A 14,946-nucleotide genomic window follows, 5' to 3' on the forward strand; every position below is an offset into this window, starting at 1 on the left:
GCTATCGATAAGATGCTCCAGAAAACAATAGGGGTGGTAGCTAATGCAATAGAAAACACTGAAAGGCGCCTCTTTACTACCCCAGCCATGCCCTCCTCTACTCTTTTGGAGGATTGCTCTGTAGCCACAGCTTTTACTGCTGATTTTGTCTTCCCTCATGCCCTCTTTTGCAGACTTACCCTGTGCCCAGATTGAGTCTGATTTGAATAATGTGATGGAGACTGCCCAACCACCACCTCCCCCTCCCCTTATACCCCCTAAGAAGTATACAAGATGTCTTAAATCAAAGAAGTCTAAAAGGGGTGGTAATCCTACTAAGAGACCAGCATCTACTTCTGTTTGCGGTGACTGTGATCAAGGCTCTCGCGTTTCTATTCCTGGTCCTCCTCTTTGGGCCAGTCACCTTCTGACCGATCTCCAGGTGCACATGGAACAGGTCATTAAGTCCCTATCTCTGTCAGTCTCTCTCTCTCAGCCTCTCTCCCTCAGTCAGTCTCTCTTGGTCAGTCATTCTCTCTCTCTCGCAGTCAGCCAGTCTCTCTCAGTCAGTCTCTCTCTCTTTGTCAGTGACACTCTCTGTCAGTCTCTCTCTCTGTCAGTCAGTCTCTCTCTCTCCTTACCCCTGAGCATACAGTCACCGGAAAGTTCTAATCCCGTGCTCCCAGTATTTCTTCTCCACTGTGATGTTTCCCTGTTGGGCGGGGTTGGCTTGGGCTGCGATTTTGGTCACTGAGTGTAGGCACAGGAGCAGCGTCTTTGGCGGGGCACTCCCAAGGGGGGATCGGTGCTGAGGGGCTACGGTTTGGGTAAACTTGAGGGTCGACATCCATTTGCAGTTCGGTTCCTCTGGATGAAGGGGGCCCAGCGTAATGGGATCTCAAGTCTCCCGCGGCCAGGGGTTTGAAGCCACATTGGCTGCAGTGAGGTCACCCTCGTGCGTTGTCGGCTGAGGCTTGTCCTGCTTCTATTGCATTTGTTTGGTAAGAGCTGGGTTGCACGTACGTTTATCCACTCCACAGGGCGGTACGGTTGATTTCAGTTTCGGGTCTCATTGGCTGTAGAACGTACCCTTTTATTTTAATTCAATATTACAAATACATGTGTCACAGACTCACCCTTTCAGAGTGGGGTGTCACAGCGCTGAGGTGGTTTGTGGTGTGTTTCTCTGCTGACCTGGCTCGCTGCTGCTGAAGGGAATCTGCGGGAGGCTTCCATTCTTTGGTGGTGCCCTGAGTGGGAGAGGCGCTGCCTTGTTGGTTTGCAGCCGGTCCTACCCCCCGTTGCCCTTGGGGGACTGCAAGTCCCAGGACGCTTTGCTGCCGCACACCTGGTCCGGAGACCCGACACGCCCACAGACTCTGGCGAGACTTAAACAAACTTCCATCTCTGCTGCACGGAAGCGTCCCGGGAGAAGCCCGGGACAAGGGCGGGGCCGTCTGTGGCCGGCAGGGGCCAAAAGAGGGCCGGGCTGGGCCACCCCCCTAAGGTCTTCCCCACAGGTTTTTCTTATTGCTGGGCTATTTGTAGCGTGATTTATTGTTCTAATGTTATTTTACATTAGCCAGTCAAAGTGAGACTTTCCAATTATTGTATTGCTTATTTTTTCGAGGGCCATTTTATTGTTCTATATCTGGTTTAATAGTGCACGCTAAGCGCCTTATTTTATTATTTTTTCTTGGCTGTAGGCAGCGCATAGCACCAGCATGGGTAAAGCTGATAAGATGTCTGCCCCGCGCCCCATGACTAGGCAATTAGCTGCCTCGACCCAACCACTTCCTAGCCTTACCGCTATCGATAAGATGCTCCAGAAAACAATAGGGGTGGTAGCTAATGCAATAGAAAACACTGAAAGGCGCCTCTTTACTACCCCAGCCATGCCCTCCTCTACTCTTTTGGAGGATTGCTCTGTAGCCACAGCTTTTACTGCTGATTTTGTCTTCCCTCATGCCCTCTTTTGCAGACTTACCCTGTGCCCAGATTGAGTCTGATTTGAATAATGTGATGGAGACTGCCCAACCACCACCTCCCCCTCCCCTTATACCCCCTAAGATGTGTTTGAGCTGATTACTGATAAAAAGATCGACCTACTGTTTCTAACGGAAACGTGGTTAGACCAGTTTTCCGATTCTGACATGATCGAGGCCACACCGGAGAATTACTCCTGGGTCAGGCAGGATAGGCCAGAGGGGGTGGGAGGGGGGATTGCGATTATTTTTAGGAAAACTTTGGGCTGCTGCTTAGAGCGCACGCCGATCGTGGAGAGTGAGGCGGGCCTTTTCACGATTAAAATCAACGGGGGCACGACGATTAATGGCTGTTTGGTATATCGGCCGCCAGGGGCTTGCACAAAGTTCAGGGAGAGCCTGCTAGAAAGCCTCATGGAGGTGACCCTGCGCAGGGACAAATTCCTCCTATTAGGTGACCTGAACTTGCACCTAAATTGCCCAGAGGACACAGGGGTCAAGGAGTTTTGTCGGGACATGCTTGCCCTTCAACTGGATCTGAAGCTACTTGACCCCACGCATCGACAGGGACACCTTTTGGACCCGGTCTATGCTAACTGGGGAGGTGTGGAGGTGTCAGGTATAGAGCCCATCCCCTGGACCGACCACTATCTGGTGGCATTCTCCATACAGAACATAAAATCCAAAAAAGCCAGCCAGGCACCCCCTAATTATCTTAGGAGGAAGTGGGCCAAATTCTCGGTGGAGGATTTTAATCAAGCCCTAAGTAGGGATGGTCAGCCTGGGGGCGAAGACATAGAAACAGCGGTCTTCAACCTGAATCAGCGCATCACTGAAGCGCTTGACCAGACAGCCCCACTCTGCCGCACATCCACATGTGATCGGAAAGATCGTTCAGCCCCATGGTTCAGTGCTGAGCTGAGGTTAACAAAGGCGGATTGTAGGCGGGCAGAAAAAGTCTGGAGGGTGTCTTATGATAGCATGGCTAGGGAATTGTTTCTGGAAAAAAGGCGCCTTCACCATAGGCTGATAAAAAAGTCTAAGGCAGCCTACTATGCTGGACATATCCAGGGGGCGGAAAATTCCGCCAAGGAACTCTTCGGCATCTATAAATCCTTGACCTCGGTTAATGGACCTACAGAGCCGGAGAGTTGTTCAACGGAGTCATGTGATCGGATCGCTGAATATTTCTCCGCTAAAGTAGAGAAGATCTACTCGACTTTCCCTAATCCGCCGACAGGGTTTGACCCGGAGGTAGCATTGGGGGACACAGAGACGGCAGGGCATATCACATACTTCCGCACCCCTCCTCTGGAGGAATTAGTAGTGTTGTGCCGCTCTGTCAAATCAGGGTCCCCGTGGGACCCGGTGTCGCCGAAACGCCTGGCAGATAGTCTGGTAGTCCTGGAGCCTTATATAAGGCACGTCCTCGACGTCTCTTTCGGATCAGGAAAGCTGCCTGAGGGGTGGAAACAGGCGGTGGTGCTCCCGCTTCGGAAGAAACCCCACTTAGGCTTCGAGGTACTAGAGAATTTGAGGCCCATCTCCCTCCTGCCTTTTCTGTCCAAAGTGGCGGAAAAGGTGGTCAATACCCAAATTATGAAGCACGTGGAAGAGAGGGGACTGCTCCATGCGACACAGTTTGGTTTTAGGCCACGACACTCGACCGAGTCCGCCCTTCTTATGGCTACGGAACATCTGAGAGAAGGTGTGGATGCAGGCCAAACTATGGCCTTGATCCTGCTGGACCTCAGCGCGGCGTTCGACACTGTAGCGCATAACATCTTGCTACAGTGTCTGAACAGAGGTGGCATCTCTGGCACCGCGCTGAGATGGATCCATGATTTCCTCAATGGGAGAAGCTTTCGAGTCAGGCAGGGAGACTGCTATTCAAGGGGGGTGCCTTTGGGCCAGGGCGTACCGCAGGGTTCGTCATTGAGCCCAACCCTCTTTAATATGTATGTCGCGCCTGTTGCCTCGATTGTGGAGAGCCATGGCCTCCAACTGGTCTCTTACGCCGACGATACACAGTTGGTGATCTCCCTGTCGCACGCGCCCTGTCTTGCCGCCGATGGCTTCCGTTCGTGCATGAAAGATCTTGCCGAATGGATGGCCATCAATTGTCTAAAGCTGAACGGCAGCAAGACAGAGGTGCTGGTGGTGGGGAGAGCCCAGTCTGCATGGTCGTCGGCATGGTGGCCATCCTGCCTTGGACCAACCCCAACCCCCTGCCAAGAGGCACGCAATTTGGGGGTGTGGTTTGATGCGGGTCTTACTTTTGGCCCCCAGATAAATCGGGTGGTGGGAGTCTGTTTCGGGATTCTGAAGAAATTGAGGAAAGTCCTCGACTTACTCCCGATTGAAGCCCGTCAAACCCTGGTTCATGCTCTGGTGACAGCCAGGTCGGACTATGGGAACCTGTTGTACCTGGGGGCTCCAGAAAAAAGCATGGCTCGCCTGCAAGTGCTGCAGAATGCGGCAGCGCGCTTGATTCTTAGACTGCCTAAAAGGGCGCCTTCTAAGGCGGCCCTCCAGCAGCTACACTGGCTCCCTGTGAGGAGGAGAGTGGAATACAAAGCCCTCTGCACCTGTCATCGCATCTTGAATGGCAGGGCACCCGACCCGCTGACTAAATTGATCGAAGTGTACAATCCTACACGTGCGCTTAGATCTACAGGGGGCGGCCTACTGAGGATCCCGAGAATTAAGAAAGCCCGTATGGGAGGTAGGTCCTTTAGATGCCTAGCGGCAACCAACTGGAATAAACTGCCAGCGGACCTGCGCCTGGAACCGGAGGAGGCTAGGTTCCGAGCGAAACTTAAAACATTTCTCTACACTAAATAACTGTCCGCTCAGTTTCTGTGCCCCCTGCTAGCTGCCTCTCCCACTTTTAGCGCGTGGACACGCCGGTGTGCGTAATCGCAGCGCTCTACAAATGTCCCAATAATAATAATAAGAAGTATACAAGATGTCTTAAATCAAAGAAGTCTAAAAGGGGTGGTAATCCTACTAAGAGACCAGCATCTACTTCTGTTTGCGGTGACTGTGATCAAGGCTCTCGCGTTTCTATTCCTGGTCCTCCTCTTTGGGCCAGTCACCTTCTGACCGATCTCCAGGTGCACATGGAACAGGTCATTAAGTCCCTATCTCTGTCAGTCTCTCTCTCTCAGCCTCTCTCCCTCAGTCAGTCTCTCTCAGTCAGTCATTCTCTCTCTCTCCCGCAGTCAGCCAGTCTCTCTCAGTCAGTCTCTCTCTCTTTGCCAGTGACACTCTCTGTCAGTCTCTCTCTCTGTCAGTCAGTCTCTCTCTCCCCTTACACCTGAGCATACAGTCACCGGAAAGTTCTAATCCCGTGCTCCCAGTATTTCTTCTCCACTGTGATGTTTCCCTGTTGGGCGGGGTTGGCTTGGGCTGCGATTTTGGTCACTGAGTGTAGGCACAGGAGCAGCGTCTTTGGCGGGGCACTCCCAAGGGGGGATCGGTGCTGAGGGGCTACGGTTTGGGTAAACTTGAGGGTCGACATCCATTTGCAGTTCGGTTCCTCTGGATGAAGGGGGCCCAGCGTAATGGGATCTCAAGTCTCCCGCGGCCAGGGGTTTGAAGCCACATTGGCTGCAGTGAGGTCACCCTCGTGCGTTGTCGGCTGAGGCTTGTCCTGCTTCTATTGCATTTGTTTGGTAAGAGCTGGGTTGCACGTACGTTTATCCACTCCACAGGGCGGTACGGTTGATTTCAGTTTCGGGTCTCATTGGCTGTAGAACGTACCCTTTTATTTTAATTCAATATTACAAATACATGTGTCACAGACTCACCCTTTCAGAATGGGGTGTCGCAGCGCTGAGGTGGTTTGTGGTGTGTTTCTCTGCTGACCTGGCTCGCTGCTGCTGAAGGGAATCTGCGGGAGGCTTCCATTCTTTGGTGGTGCCCTGAGTGGGAGAGGCGCTGCCTTGTTGGTTTGCAGCCGGTCCTACCCCCCGTTGCCCTTGGGAGACTGCAAGTCCCAGGACGCTTTGCTGCCGCACACCTGGTCCGGAGACCCGACACGCCCACAGACTCTGGCGAGACTTAAACAAACTTCCATCTCTGCTGCACGGAAGCGTCCCGGGAGAAGCCCGGGACAAGGGCGGGGCCGTCTGTGGCCGGCAGGGGCCAAAAGAGGGCCGGGCTGGGCCACCCCCCTAAGTTCTTCCCCACAGGTTTTTCTTATTGCTGGGCTATTTGTAGCGTGATTTATTGTTCTAATGTTATTTTACATTAGCCAGTCAAAGTGAGACTTTCCAATTATTTTATTGCTTATTTTTTCGAGGGCCATTTTATTGTTCTATATCTGGTTTAATAGTGCACGCTAAGCGCCTTATTTTATTATTTTTTCTTGGCTGTAGGCAGCGCATAGCACCAGCATGGGTAAAGCTGATAAGATGTCTGCCCCGCACCCCATGACTAGGCAATTAGCTGCCTCGACCCAACCACTTCCTAGCCTTACCGCTATCGATAAGATGCTCCAGAAAACAATAGGGGTGGTAGCTAATGCAATAGAAAACACTGAAAGGCGCCTCTTTACTACCCCAGCCATGCCATCCTCTACTCTTTTGGAGGATTGCTCTGTAGCCACAGCTTTTACTGCTGATTTTGTCTTCCCTCATGCCCTCTTTTGCAGACTTACCCTGTGCCCAGATTGAGTCTGATTTGAATAATGTGATGGAGACTGCCCAACCACCACCTCCCCCTCCCCTTATACCCCCTAAGAAGTATACAAGATGTCTTAAATCAAAGAAGTCTAAAAGGGGTGGTAATCCTACTAAGAGACCAGCATCTACTTCTGTTTGCGGTGACTGTGATCAAGGCTCTCGCGTTTCTATTCCTGGTCCTCCTCTTTGGGCCAGTCACCTTCTGACCGATCTCCAGGTGCACATGGAACAGGTCATTAAGTCCCTATCTCTGTCAGTCTCTCTCTCTCAGCCTCTCTCCCTCAGTCAGTCTCTCTCAGTCAGTCATTCTCTCTCTCTCGCAGTCAGCCAGTCTCTCTCAGTCAGTCTCTCTCTCTTTGTCAGTGACACTCTCTGTCAGTCTCTCTCTCTGTCAGTCAGTCTCTCTCTCTCCTTACCCCTGAGCATACAGTCACCGGAAAGTTCTAATCCCGTGCTCCCAGTATTTCTTCTCCACTGTGATGTTTCCCTGTTGGGCGGGGTTGGCTTGTGCTGCGATTTTGGTCACTGAGTGTAGGCACAGGAGCAGCGTCTTTGGCGGGGCACTCCCAAGGGGGGATCGGTGGTGAGGGGCTACGGTTTGGGTAAACTTGAGGGTCGACATCCATTTGCAGTTCGGTTCCTCTGGATGAAGGGGGCCCAGCCTATTGGGATCCCAAGTCTCCCGCGGCCAGGGGTTTGAAGCCACATTGGCTGCAGTGAGGTCAGCCTCGTGCGTTGTCGGCTGAGGCTTGTCCTGCTTCTATTGCATTTGTTTGGTAAGAGCTGGGTTGCACGTACGTTTATCCACTCCACAGGGCGGTACGGTTGATTTCAGTTTCAGGTCTCATTGGCTGAAGAACGTGCCCTTTTAATTTAATTGAGATATTTAATTCAATGTTACAAATACAAATGCGTCACAGTCTCGCCATTTCAGAATGGAACCAATTTTCAATGTGCTATGCGGCAGAGATGCAGTTGCGGCTTATATATCTTATGCGGTACAAAAGGGGGTGGTGATGGAAGGAACATCTGAACCAATCAAACACTCACACCCAGTCAAAGGATCTGGGTTTAATCCATCACCGTTCTTTAGCCCACTCTGTCGCCCCCTTTTGTACTGTTATATATCTTATGCAGCATCGACAAGGCCCCTAGATTGGCTTGTTGTGGGTGTAGTGTTACTTTTGTGGTAGAAATAAGGATGCAAGGACATAGCTGCAAAATACAAGCCGCTCAACTCGAATTCAGCCCCAGATACTCCCAAGGCAAATCAGCCCTGACCCCGCTCCTCATGGGAACAGTCCATCCCAAACCCTGGTCATCTCACCCATCCACACAGATTCCATATATTAACACATAGAGGGTGATTTGGGGGCAGCCCACTGCTTTTTTAGTTGGGAGATTTAAGATTCACAGCCCCCGAATCTCACTTGACTAACTAAGCTACCCCCCTGGACCACATGCTGTAACTGCCATACTTTTGAGCTTGACGTGCATACTGTGCATGGCTTGCATACTGTGCTTGCTGTGCATACTGTGACTGGCATGAATACTGCGCTTGTCATGCATACTGTGCTTGGCATACTTGCTGTGCTTAGCGTGAATACTGTGCCTGGCATGAATACTGTGCTTGGCATGCATACTGTGCTTGACATGCATGCTGTGCTTAGTGTGAATACTGTGCTTGGCATGCATACTGTGCATGGCTTGCATACTGTGCATGGCATGCATACTGTGACTGGCATGAATACGGTGCTTGGCATGCATACTGTGCATGGCTTGCATACTGTGCCTGGCATGCATACTGTGCATGGCTTGCATACTGTGCTTGCTGTGCATACTGTGACTGGCATGAATACGGTGCTTGGCATGCATACTGTGCATGGCTTGCATACTGTGCTTGGCGTGCATACTGTGACTGGCATGAATACTGTCCTTGGCATGCATACTGTGCTTGGCATGCTTTCTGTGCTTGGAGTGCATACTGTGCTTGGCATGCATACTGTGCTTGGCGTGAATTCTGTGCTTGGAGTGAATACTCTGCTTGGCATGAATACTGTGCTTGGCATGCATACTGTGCTTAGCTTTCATGCTATGCTTGCTGACTGTGCATATTGTGCTTGGCAAGCATAATGTGTTAGTAGTCAGACCTCTTCAAGGGCAACTACCTCACACTAGTAACTAGACCTCCTTGAGGGCCCCTATCTGACATTAGTGACCAGACCTCTTCAAGGTCATATACTAAAAAGCATGCTAGACCCCAGGCCTTTCTGAAGACCCGGGTCTCTACTAGTAAACAGGCCAGACCACAGGCCTATCAGAGGGGCCCTCGCTGCACTGTACTCACTCCTGGCAGTCACCAGGCCCTCTGGGGCCCCACCAGTCTGATATGTGTTCATTTGTCTCTCCTGCAGATGTTTGGACAGCTGCCTAAGTTTCAAGATGGAGACTTTGTCCTGTACCAGTCCAACACCATCCTGCGACACCTGGGGCGCAAATATGGTGAGAATGCGGGAGTCTTGTGGGGACCAGTGGGCGGAGGGGTGACGGGCCTGTGGGGATATCTGTCAGACAAGTGCCCTCTGCATGGCCAGTGCCCTGGGGCAGAGACTGTCCTCATCCTGCCCTGGGGCAGAGACTGTCCTCATCCTGCCCTGGGGCGGAGACTGTCCTCATCCTGGGGCAGGATGAGGACAGTCTCACGCACTGTCCATTACACCCATGCACTGGCCATCCCAACCCACATCCACCCAGACAGACCCCTCGAGCCGCCCACACTGTCCATTACACCCATGCATGGGCCGTCACAACCCACATCCACCCACACAGACCCCTCGAGCCCCCCACACTGTCCATCACACCCATGCATGGGCCGTCCCAACCCACATCCACCCTCACAGACCCCTCGAGCCCCCCACACTGTCCATCACACCCATGCACGGGCCATCCCAACCCACATCCACCCACAAAGACCCCTCAAGCCCCCCACACTGTCCATCACACCCATGCATGGGCCATCCCAACCCACATCCACCCACACAGACCCTTCAAAACCCACACACTGTCCATCAAACCCATGCACGTGCCATCTAAACCCACATCCACCCAGACAGACCCCTCGAGCCGCCCACACTGTCCATTACACCCATGCATGGGCCGTCACAACCCACATCCACCCACACAGACCCCTCGAGCCCCCCACACTGTCCATCACACCCATGCATGGGCCGTCCCAACCCACATCCACCCTCACAGACCCCTCGAGCCCCCCACACTGTCCATCACACCCATGCACGGGCCATCCCAACCCACATCCACCCTCACAGACCCCTCGAGCCCCCCACACTGTCCATCACACCCATGCATGGGCCGTCCCAACCCACATCCACCCTCACAGACCCCTCGAGCCCCCCACACTGTCCATCACACCCATGCACGGGCCATCCCAACCCACATCCACCCTCACAGACCCCTCGAGCCCCCCACACTGGCCGTCACAACCCAGATCCTCTCGCTAGCCCAGTTTCTGAGTGTTTATTCTACCACCTTCCTTCCATCTCTTATAAATGTTGTGCTCCTCCTCAGGCCTCTACGGCAAGAATGACAAGGAAGCCGCACTTATTGACATGGTGAACGACGGGGTGGAAGACTTACGCATGAAATTTGGACACCACATTCACACTGAATACGTACGTTCTAGACACTTGTTTCATATTGTCCACATCTCAGGATCTAGGGGTTGGACGTGTTGCTGAGTGGAAGCTTGTTTGGTGTGAGGAAGTGGATTATTAGTAGGGGTGGTTGTGAGACCTCATTCTGTAGTAATGTCACTATTCTATATCAGGTCCAGTTAGGGTTCTTTAAATCAGGACTTGGTTCAGTCCTGGTTAGCTGTAGCACAAAACAAGTGGAAAGCATTTGTCAGTACCAAAACAGTGACTAAGTAAAAAACACAACACAATAAAAATCCCAATTCAAGTAAAAAAAGTGTGCATTTTGTAATGTTTAAATTAGGGGTGGGTGGAATTTGCGTAATCACGTTACGTAAATCTCTGCGAAACGGTAAAAAATCTCCACGAACACTCGAAATTGCTTGTTCACGATGCTTGGTTACTGTTCACAATCGCTGTTTGCGTACTCGGGGAAAATTATGTCGCAAACACGCATTTGAGAACGTGAATAAGCAAAAAATTTCGCGAAGTCGCAAATCCAGAATTTTGGGCAATTTCGCTTTCTCCGCGGAATGCGAAATTACCCAAATTCCGCGAGCGGAACGGAATTTACCGCGCTGGCCAAGTTTAAATATACACCAAGACATCAAAAATCTGATGAAGGGAAACAGAGATGTGATTTTTAGAAGTTTTAAAACTTCTAACACCAAAAACAGAAAAATGCTAATCGCAGGTATCTGGTCGTGCTTGATCAGGAGATCAGGTCAAAGTAAAAAATTAGGGCCGACCCCAATAGAGCGCAGGCTATATACAGAGGCCAGGGTCATTCTAATGAAAAGTTTAAAATTCAGACTTAGGGTTTTATTGATACCATGGTGAAAAGGGCATTCCTTCTCCATGGTGAAGAAGTAACGTTCCTACCAAAAGTATCTCTGCTTTACCCAAACATCTTTAACCACCCACTGAAGTAAGGGCCATTGGAGAATAAACTATATGCCTGCCTGCCCAGTTTAGATAGACAGAAATATGACCGTTTATTACGGCCGTTAACAGTAGGTGCACCCTGGTGGTAAGAGGCAGAAAAAATGTCAAACAGACCCCTTGGCCATTGGAAATAACTCCCATAGGGCCCGATTCACAGAATGAACTTAAGACTCAATCCTAAACTTACTACGATTTTGGTATTCACAGAATGAATTTATGACTTTTGCCATTCACAGAATGAACTTACTACTTTTGGTATTCACAGAAGTTAGGATTTTGTTTTAAATCTGTCTTAAGACAAAATCCTAACTTCTATGAATATTAAAAGTTGTAAATTTAATCTGTGAATACCAAAAGTAGTAAGTGCATTCTGTGAATACCAAAATAGTAGTAAGTTTAGGATTGAGTCTTAAATTCATTCTGTGAATCGGGCCCATAGTGAGGTAGGCCATTGTGTTTTTTTTTATTTTCAAAAGCAAAAATCCCCCATTGGTGTTTTGTTTTTGAAATTTTTTTTCTAACTTTTCAATATGACTCTGTCATGTTTCACAGAGTCATATGGCAAAGTTACAATGCATCGACAGTAACCAACTTGATGGTTCCAATCAATTCTAGAAATGTCTGTCAGACCTATCGACATTTCTAAATTTGTCTGTCAGACCCTTCGTCCGGGCGACAAAGTAAAATACAGAAAAGAAGCAGACTTGCACAGCTGAATATGACTGTAGGTAAACCAATTGTAAAGTTATGCGTGCTTCCCAGGATAACGCCGACTGGCCTGGTCAGCGTGAAAGTGAAAGACTAATACACAGCTCCCCCCACTGGAAGGAGACTCCCGGTGCACAGCTCCAAGAAGACAATGCTGTCTTATATATAACCTGATCACTTTCACTCCAAAGTGTAATCACCACGAATGTTTAATTCAGTTCATCAATGATTTATTCCATAAATCCAAGTATTTTGAGTAAATCATAAATCTCTCCAAATGTCTGGAATCTGACATTATTCCAAAATCAAATCGTTAACATAACTCCCAGCATAACTCCCAAAGCATTTCGGGCTAAAATTATGCCCTTCCTCAGGGGAACGCTCTAAGAACATAAAGGAAAGCAAAATGGTATCACTATCATGTAATACAACGATGTGTCCGCCACCATAGCCTCACGTGTAAATGATTAATTCAACATTTGTGATAAATAGAATCATACTGCGTGCTCAGGAACATATAAATCATGGTCAAACAATCATGCAAACGGGTCAAAAACGAAAAAGTAATAAACATCACAACACGATGATGCCAAGTATACAAGCATGTGCGCAACTGAATTTAATGAGCACCGCGAGTGACCGCCTGTGACGGAAAAAGTGTCTTCTTGGAGCTGTGCACCGGGAGTCTCCTTCCAGTGGGGGGAGCTGTGTATTAGACAAAGTAAAATACTCCATCGCCCTGGTGTAGGGTGGCCTGATTGGTCAGCGCTGACTGCCAGCTGGATAGTTTGGAGGGCTCGACGATGGCCAGGTGCTTCTCGGCATTGGACCAGGTGGAATCCTCCAGTTGGCACTTAGAAACTTTTCTGTTAGTCGAGCTGCTTTCAGTGGGGAAACCAGAAAGTTGAATTAAATCGGCGAGGCACTGTCAGAAGCTGCAGTTCGATGGCCGTCCAGTTGATGCCTCAGAAACGCATTCTGAACTTTTTAATAAAAGTACCAAACTATCTACTTTTGCAGTCTTGAGGTGGAGAGAGCACATTCTAATGCCAGCCGAGGGGCCAGGACCTTTTGGATGGTGCAGAGACACAACATCGATGTAAAAATATCAGCTTGCACAAATATCGAGATAAAAATATCCTGATTCAGAAATATCGAGGTAAAAATATTGTGGGTCAAGAATAACGATTTTAGGTAAGGAATATTGATGTACAAATATCGACTTGCACAAATATCGAGGTAAAAATATTGTAGGTCAGAAATATTGAGCGAAAAAATATTATGGTCAAGAATATCGATTTTAGGTAAGTAATATCGATTTAAGAAATATCGAAGTGTTAAATATGGTTTGTAAAAATATAGGGGGTCATTAGGATGGCGGGCGGACCTTGTCCGCCCGCCATCCTTTCGGGGATAGGGACAGCCAGCAATAAGGGCGGGGGTTCTGTGTGGGCGATTAGGATGCACCCGCCACAGTGGCGGGCGCATTCTGCATTCCTGTCATTGTGGCGGGCGGTGCACTCAGGACCGACCGCCACAATGCCAGGAAGGCATGTTGTGCACTTCCATGCACAACATGGCAGGCACCAGCGCTTTCCCTACTGTTTCAGTCACTGGAGTGGGAATAGTAATTTTTACCCCTACGCTATCCAACATTTTCCATACTGTTATATTTATTGTGTTGCGAAATGTACATTTTATTTTAATAGTTTAATGTTTCAATTAATTATAGAATGTTTTATTTTATTTTAAATTATTGGTATATGTATGTATTTTCTTTATATGAGTTGCTATTTGTATATGTCCCTAGTTATTACATCAATATGTAATCAGGGAACCCTTTTGGATACCACGTAGTGAGTAAAGATTCAATGTCCCAGTAGCTGCCAGCAGAGTCCAGTTGAAACGGCTCAGCCGGGCTCTTCTTTGTTGCAGGCGACTTGCAGCGTTTGTGTTCCTGGAGCTTAGCAGGAGTCTAGCCCACGAGCTCGTGGCGCCCACTCTTTGGTCCTGGGTACAACTGGGAGCAGGTTCATACTTTCCACAGGAGAAAAAGGAGGCTAAGTCCCTCTTCTGGCTCAGCAGGTGCAGTCTTTCTGTTTATCATGGTTGCAGCAGTGAGGGAGGTAGTCAGGGGTGGTATCTTTATACCTGGTACCAGCTTGTGGGTGGGGAGACTCCCTGACCGCTAAAGAAAACCTTCCTAGCGGGCAACCTGATCCTCTTTGATATAATTCCCTAAGTGTTTGGCCCTATACAATCCCCCACAGGAAACATCCATCACAACGCAACTTTTACGACGCACTACCAGTACAACGCAGGATTTACAGGATTTACAAAGCAAGACTTGCGCTGGGGGGCGCTGTAGAATAGGGAATAGTTTAATTTACTATCCAAAACCTTCCCTACTATCCACGGGGACTGGAGTTGGAATAGTAAATTAAACTATTCCACTATCCAGCACCCCCCAACGCAAGTCGTTGTAACGACTTGCGTTGGTAAAACCTGCGTTGTAAAGGCATGCGTAGTAAAAGCATGCGTTGTGATGACATACATCCAATCCCACAGTGCCCTGCTCTGCCAAAATCCATCATGGCAGAATCGTTCTTCCCTTGGTCATAGCTCTGGGCACACCCCGAGGGGTGCCATACTTTGAACGTGTACCGTTGGTGACCACTGTCGGCTACAACATCCCCCGGGCCCTCCTTTCCTGGCACCAGTTCACACCTCCCAGCTGCCTGCCAGGTAGAAGTTGGGGATTATCTCTGAAAGGCTTCTGGAGGATTAAGCCAGGAAAAGGCCACCTTTCTAAAAGTGTCATTTTCAAAATATCAATTTCAAATTTGGCTTTACCATCAGATTGGATTGTAATTCCTATTAATTTGGGTCCTTGACTGATGGTTTTAGCTATTACCAAAACACACAATGAGG

The 14,946-nt window shown here is 49.4% G+C and overlaps 1 protein-coding gene across 2 annotated transcripts in view; it reads left to right on the forward strand.

The window, feature by feature from the left end:
- LOC144811516 (glutathione S-transferase P-like) overlaps positions 1 to 14,946 on the forward strand; it is a 71,555-nt gene that overhangs the window by 24,586 nt on the left and 32,023 nt on the right. For both annotated transcript variants that reach the window (XM_078673865.1, XM_078673873.1), the window contains 2 exons: positions 9,067 to 9,154; positions 10,238 to 10,341. In XM_078673865.1, coding sequence (XP_078529991.1) covers positions 9,067 to 9,154; positions 10,238 to 10,341 — 192 coding nt within the window. The remainder of the gene's footprint in view (positions 1 to 9,066; positions 9,155 to 10,237; positions 10,342 to 14,946) is intronic.

The sequence above is a fragment of the Lissotriton helveticus genome, chromosome 1_1 (genome assembly GCF_964261635.1).
Source record: "Lissotriton helveticus chromosome 1_1, aLisHel1.1, whole genome shotgun sequence".
In the NCBI taxonomy this organism is placed as follows: domain Eukaryota; kingdom Metazoa; phylum Chordata; class Amphibia; order Caudata; family Salamandridae; genus Lissotriton; species Lissotriton helveticus.